Below are 7,935 nucleotides of genomic sequence, written 5' to 3' on the forward strand. Positions count from 1 at the left end.
CACACACAAGACTGACTAATGAACATTTGAGAAGACTGAGTACTTGACTGAATTCCAATTATGAGGGGGTATCAGGATTAGCAATTTCAGAAGAGTAGAAAAATGCCCAGCTCATAATGCAGGGTCCTTCAACCTTCTTTCTTAGATGTTCTTTTCAGCTTTCTTTAAAGCCTATCGAATTATGTCATTCTCATGGCTTCAATTTCCATCCTATTCTGATGATATATCTTCTGTTTGAATGTGAATTCCCAGTTTGCTGTTGTATTACCTCTTGGCATGAAATACAAGTCTTTTGAGAGTGTCATGGAAAGACTGCTTTACTTGTTTATTTCTCAGGGTATAAATGAAGGGGTTCAACAAAGGGGCAACAGACGTAATGAGCACAGAAACTACCTTATTAAGGGCCACTTCATCCTTAGCTGAAGGTTTGATATACATAAAAATGTAGCTGCCGTAGCTGATGGACACCACAATCATGTGGGAAGAACAAGTGGAAAAGGCTTTTTTCCTTTGCTGGGCAGAGGGTAGTCTTAGAATTGTCCTAATGATGTATATGTAGGACAGAGCTACACACACGAGGGTCATTATGAAGGTCAACACAGCACCGAATATAACCAGCTGCTCTATGAACCATGTATCTGAACATGAATTCTTCAGTATTGGAGAAGCATCACAGACAAAATGGTCAATAACAGAGTCACAGAATTCCAGGTGGAGAGTCGGGCCAAGGGGTGGAAGGACAATCGATAAGCCAGATACCCAACAACAGAGGATGAGATTTCTGCAGACTCTGCTGTTCATGATGCTCATGTAGTGCAGGGGTCTGCAGATGGCCACGTAGCGGTCATAGGACATCACAGCCAAGAGGAAATATTCTGTAGCTGCAAAGAGGACAATAAAAAAGATTTGGCTGAAGCAGGCTTTGATGGTGATGGTTTTGTCCCCACTTGAGATGATGTAGAGGTATGTGGGCACACAGGTAGTTGTGAATGAGATTTCTAAGAAAGAGAAATTTTGAAGAAAAAAATACATAGCTGTTTGTAAATGAGAATCCACCAGCACGAGAGAGATTATGGTCAGATTCCCAATTACACTTAACAAATATGTGATCAACAGAAAGATAAAAGCCAGAATCTCTAGTTGTGGGTCATCCGTCAAACCCAGCAGGATGAACGCTGTAATTGCCGAATGGTTCCTCATCACAGACTCTGTCGTATTGTCCAGTCTTCACAAAAAATTCACAGAAATTGGATCTGAGGAACAATGTCAAATATAACAGGGTCAAAATGTGACTACAAAGAACAAGTAAACCAGTCACATGCTGCTCCTTCCAGAATTTGATAACTGGTCCTTGCTCAGGTGATGCCTTCAACTCCACTGAATATACCACAGGGAAGCTAGAGCCAGTTTGTCCATCATCCACTCCCTGGGTAACCTTGGACAGGTCATTTAACCAATCTGTGCTCCCAATTTCCTAATCGGTAGGATGCAGCTCTTGATAATACCACAGCATAGAGTCACTGTGAAATTTTTTGGTTTTTTTTTTTTTTTTTCAGATCATTGTGAAGTTTAAATAAGTCATATAACATGCCTGTAATTGTACAAAAGAAATAAGGACTGTACATGTATTCTTTTTCTTATTTTCTGAAGCCCATATCTAATCGTCTCAAGAAGGAATTTAGCTCTTTAGATAGCAACCCCCCCCCTCTGTTTTTTATATCATTAATTTCCTCCACACTTCTAGATTAAGTTCATCCGCTTACAAACATGCTCTGGTGTTCTCTATTTTTTTAATCCTTCCCACTAGGGTGTGACTGCTGACATATACTTTTAACAGAATTTCATATAGGTGGCATAGAGTTTTGCCCTCTGGAAACTTTTTAATATGAATGTTCAAAAATAAAACCAATTTAAACCAATGAAATTGGGAGGGAAGACCTAAAACGGAGGACAAATTGGAAGTAATCAACCCCCCTTTATCTCAAATGACTGCTGTAACCATACCAATATGGGGAAAGGAAAGGAAAAATACAAGTTCCCATAAACTCAAAATCCAACTGTAGCCCCTCAGTTTTGTTCTGAGAGGAGGGCAGGAAGGATTGTAAACAAATCCTGAACTCTGATAGGCTGGCTCTTTCTGGCAGTATGAGCAAAGCTATGCTGAAATATTTTAGATCTTTCACAGGACTCAGCAAATGAGAGCTTGTTGTCAGAGTTTTCAACAAGCGATTAGGAAGATACAAACATGAACTGTGGAAAGACAAGAAAGAAACCTGAATGAATGGACTGGAGTGGGAGGTCTCTGTAAATCTGTAAATTCCAAACCACTTACATGAAGGTGTATATACAGCTCTGTGCACATGTGTAGGCATGCATGTATGTGTATGCATATATGTGCATATACTAGGCTGCATTTTATAAAATGCATATATGTGTGTGTGTATATATATACACACACTAGCCTATATTTCTTAAGCCCAGTAAAAAAACTAAGTAAAAGGATGCCTCAGTAGCAATGACGTCACATCACAGACATGGGGCTGTGTCCCCACTAAACTGAACCGGAGCTTCCGTAAAATTTGGCCGACCCAGGACTGACATAGAGTTAGCACAAGGTGAGCATGCAACATCTCGTTGTGCGAAAAGTAAGGAAATCCTGAAATGAACAATGGGACTTGTCACAAGGTCCATAGACGCCAGCTTGAAGGAGGTCCCACTGACAAAATGTGTGACAGTGTGAGCACCATAATTACTCAGTACAGCCATGGATTATAAGCCACTGAAAACTGAGAATTCATAAGTCACACCTGGAAGCAATCAATGGGTCAATTATAAGTTGGGAGAGAAGAGAGGGCTTTGCTTACACTAGAATCCCAAGGATCAGCTGGTGGATGTGGAGGGAAGGCTGGAGAATTAATAACATGAGTTAATTATAAGAAAACATCAGAGAAACCCAAACTTTTCTCTATTGAAAAGAAAGAGATGGAGGGAGACTGCATTCTACACAAATGTCCATCTTAAAACACATAGATATTCCATTGTATATATGTGCCACATCTTCTTTATCCATTCATCTGTTGATGGGCATTTAGGTTGCTTCCATGTCCTGGCTATTGGAAATAGTGCTGCAATGAACATTATGGTACATGTTTCTTTTTGGTTTATGGTTTTCTCTGGGTATACGCCCAGGAGTGGGATTACTGGGTCATATGGTAGTTCCATTTCTAGTTTTTGAAGGAACCTCCAAACTGTTTTCCATAGTGGCTGTACCAGCTTACGTTCCCACCAACAGTGCTGGACAGTTCCCTTTTCTCCACACCCTCTCCAACATTTATTGTTTCTAGATTTTTTGAAGCTGACCGTTCTGACCGGTGTGAAGTGATACCTCACTGTGGCTTTGACTTGCATTTCTCTAATGATTAGTGATTACTCGGCCATAAAACGGAACAAAATTCAGCTCTATGTAATGAGGTGGATAGACTTAGAGACTGTCATACGGAGCGAAGTAAGCCAGAAAGAGAAAAACTAATACTGTATGCTAACTCATATATGTGGAATCTGAAGAAATGGTGCTGATGAACCCAGTGACAGGGCAAGAGTGGAGATGCAGATGTAGCGAATGGACTGGAGGACATGTGGTGGGGGGGGTGGGGTACGAAGGGGAAGCTGGGACGAAGTGAGAGAGTAGCATAGACATAGATACACTACCAAATGTAAAAGTGAGAAGTTGCGGTATAACAAGGGGAGATCAACTCAATGATGGGTGATGCTTTAGAGGGCCAGGACTGGCAGGGTGGGAGGGAGTCATGGGAGGGAGGGGATATGGGGATATGTGTATAAATACAGCTGATTCACTTTGGTGTACCTCAAAAACTGGTACAAGAGTATAAAGCAATTATATTCCAATAAAGAGCTTAAAAAAATACATAGAGTACACACATATATATTTGCACAGACTGCACTGTCTTTCCAGATTGTTCTTCTCCAATCTGCACTCTCCCAGATGCATCTTGTCACTATGGGCTTGGCTCAGAAATCCCCTACTCATAGGACGTTCCCCTGACCACCATATTTGGCGACGCTCCCCCACCACCTGCTCACTCAAATTTACGTCAGCCTTTTAAAATCTCTTCCTAGTAATCAACACAGTCGGAAAGGATCCTTCTCTCCCTCCCTGAAAGGCAACCCTAATACAAGTTCCACTTAGGGAAGGAAAACTTAAATCTCTTACCATCTCCTTTATACCCAGCACCAAATATAGTGTCTGTCATAGACTATTGCATGATAAATTTTTCTGAATTACTTTCACAACCCGAATCATTTAAACAGATGTATTAAATATAAACAAAGAAAGGATCTCTAAAGTGGATATTTCACTTAAGTAACAAAAGATATGAGAACATTTCTGGAGAAGGCAGGCAAAAGAGAGCCTTTCATGAGGGAGGGTGGGGGGGGAGTTAGGGAGGGAGGGAATGTGGGGATATGTATATAAAAACAGATGATTGAACTTGGTGCACCCCCAAAAAAATTAATCAATTAATTTAAAAAAGAGCCTTTCATGAAATGCTTTTTGCCAATGTCTATAAAATTATATTTTAATGGACCAATTATATCCACTCTGATGGAGAGGAAAACAACCAAATATTCTGAATTTCTCTTCCTCACCACATCTTTAAAGCAAATCATTGCTCTTCTCCTTCTTAATACAATTTCTATCCACTCAGTGTATCTATCAGTGCAGTAAGAAACCAACTATGCAGACACTCAGGGTCTGGGCAAGAGCAAAGTAATTGTTCCCAAATACCTAATATGTTACCCTGGTGTTCAATATTTGCTACATTCAATCAATGTTCGAGGTTTCTGATATCCAATACAGTAGCCACTAGCCACACATGAATATTGAGCACTTACAATGTGGCTGAGGGACTTCCCTGGTGACTCAGTGGTTAAGAATCCACCTTCCAATGAAGGGGACATGGGTTTCATCCCTGGTCCGGGAAGATCCCACACGCTGCGGAGCAATGAAGCCCGTGCACCACAACTACTGAGCCTGTGCTCTAGACCTGCAAGCCACAGCTACTGAAGCCACCCACCTAAAGCCTGTGCTCCACAACAAGGTGTAGCCCCCGCTTGCCACAACTAGAGAAACCCTGCGCACAGCAACAAAGACCCAATACAGCCAAAAATACATAAATAAACAAATAAATTTTTTTTTAAATGTGGCTGGTGTGATCGGGATATGCAGCAACTGTCATATGTACAGTAACTAGAAGAAAACATAATAGAAAATATCTCATTAATAATTTTATTATGGACACATGTTGACATTATACTATTCTGGGTATATTCAGATAAAGAATATATATAATTAAAATTCATTGTGCTTGTTTCTTTTCACTTTTTTAAATGGTACTACCAGGAAATTTTAAATTGCAAATGTGACTCACATTAAATTCCTATTGGCTAGAGTTACTATAATGTTTCATATCGTCTCCATTGAAGAATTTTAAAAGATGCCCATAGGACCAAATAGATTGGTGTCTAAATAGTTTTCACTGTCTTTTGTTATCCTCAATAAATATTCTTGAAGTGTATGTTCCCTGCATCAAGGAAATGAGACTCACTTTTCTCTTGTGACAGGAGCAGTATCAGCTCCCACTAAGTAGACTTCCCTACTTGCCAAGGTTGCAGATATCATCATAAACAGGGGAGGATGGGAGGAAACGCTCTACTGGATTTATGAGACAGATAGCTGGTGGGTACCGAGGCTGAAAGAGGGGGACTTTTTTAATTGAATCTTTACCATTGAGAATTGAGATAAATAGAATAGACAGATATATACACACTTGATAGGTGAAAGAGAGACAGACATCATACTATCATACAGAGTGAAGTAAATCAGAAAGAGAAAAACAAATATCATATATTCACACATATATGTGGAATATAGAAAGATGGTACAAATCAACCGGTTTGCAAGGCAGAAATAGAGACACAGATGTAGAGAACAAACATATGGACACCAAGTGGGGAAAGTGGTGGGGGGCAGGGAATGACTTGGGAGATTGGGGTTGCCGTATATACATTACTAATAAGAAAAAAATATCAAATTGTACACTTTAAATATATGCAGTTTATTGTGTCAAAAAATATATAAATAAATTAAATAAAAATAAAAAATTTTAAAAAGAGAGACAGACATCATAGAGAGATAGACAAAGTGAGAGTTTTGAAGACATCTAGGGACTTGTTCTGCATGCCCATCAAACCACTGTACCTGGGACTCCACCAATTTAATGATGTATTAAGTGAGTCCTGGACACATTTTCCAACTCATGAAGGTTCATTTGCTCTATAAATAATCTCAGAAAGGAGTGATGATTCTCTTAATAAAATACCAAAACTAAAGTTTGAAAGTACTACTTTATTTTCTTTCTTAGGGTAAAAATATGATTTGAAAAATATTATATAGAATAAAACATAAAATCATCTCCATCGGTTACAAATAGGAAGTACCTTACTACTACCTTACTAGTAAAACATCCAGTACTTACCTTTGCTGTCCCTCATTGTTTCACTTGGAAGCTGTACCTCAGATGGTTCACATAAATGAACCACCATTTGCACAAAAAGATACCAATAGGAGCATCTCATTGTATTGCTAGGCCCTTGCCCTTAGGAACTCATCCTCACTGTGAGTATATATAGCTTTCTGAATTATGAGATAACATCCTATTTCCAAATTAGGAAATATTTCTCTTCACTCCGTGTAACTAATGGGAAGATAGCAAAGTTCACAGACAAAGCGGCAAAGTTCAGACTCTAGCTTTTCAAAAGTGGTGTCCTGATTTTCTATGGACAAACAGATTTTTACATTAAAGACCCTTTTTATTTCCTTCATCAGTAATAGTGTGAGAGGAAAACTGAATTAAAAGGTCCTTGGGGGCCCTAAATCAAAAATCTCTAAAGTGATTTATTTTGGAAAAAAAAAAATCCCAACCCAAGCACCAATGGGAATAATGTCCTTAGAGCAAAAACATGAAATAACAGCAACAAACTCCATCTAGACATAGAAAAACAAGGTTCTAAACACAAATCAGAAACCATTCTTCATTATTTATTCACACGTGGTTTATGAGTGCCGTGAGTTAGAAAATAGCTTTCTTATCTAAAATTGCACACATCATATCTATTTAACATAGCAAAATTCAAAAGTAGATATAAAAAGCTGAAAAAAATTATAGAACCTCTAACATCCAGAAATAAACATTTTTATTTTGATGTTTGCTTTCCAAATGTTGTGCATATTTACACACACATATATTTTAAGTATAATACTACACACAGCATTTTAATTTACCTTTTTACTTAAAAGCTTGTGGCAAACATCTTTCTATTTCAATAAAAAGAGATATAAGCTAATGCTTATATTTCACTAGAGTCAGCCTTCAAATTATCTCATTAACAAAATGTGCTTCTCTTAGGCAATATCAGGTACTGATATTAACACAACTGTGGAGTCATATAAAAATGGATTTGACCATGGATCCCTCACTTATAAAACTGCCTAACTCCCATGAGTCTCATTTTCTCTAAATGTAAAACAAGATTTTAAAATTGTCTCATAAAATGTTGTTTTGAGAATCAGCAATAACGTATAAAATGCCAGGCACTTAGTCCAACTGAAAACAAGGTTTCAGTTTTTTGTTTGTTTGCTTTTTGCTTTTTTATTTTTATTTTTTCCCTTCGTTGCTGCGTGCGGGCTTTCTCTAGTTGTGGCGAGCAAGGGCTACTTTTTGTTGCACTGCTCGGGCTTCTCATTGCAGTGGCTTCTCTTGTTGTAGAGCATGGGCTCTAGGTACTCAGGCTTCAGTAACTGCAGCTCATGGGTTCAGTTGTTGTGGCGCATGGGCTTATTTGCTCTGCGGCATGTGG

At 38.7% G+C, this 7,935-nt stretch overlaps 1 protein-coding gene across 1 annotated transcript; it reads right to left on the reverse strand.

Moving 5' to 3' along the window:
- Positions 1-264: 264 nt before the first annotated feature.
- On the reverse strand, positions 265-1,200 carry LOC130833458 (olfactory receptor 6C2-like). The gene has a single exon (XM_057703149.1). It carries the CDS (start codon positions 1,198-1,200, stop codon positions 265-267), a length of 936 nt encoding a protein of 311 aa, XP_057559132.1.
- Between the last annotated feature and the right edge of the window lie 6,735 nt (positions 1,201-7,935).

Source organism: Hippopotamus amphibius, chromosome 12 (assembly GCF_030028045.1).
Source record: "Hippopotamus amphibius kiboko isolate mHipAmp2 chromosome 12, mHipAmp2.hap2, whole genome shotgun sequence".
Lineage (NCBI taxonomy): Eukaryota > Metazoa > Chordata > Mammalia > Artiodactyla > Hippopotamidae > Hippopotamus > Hippopotamus amphibius.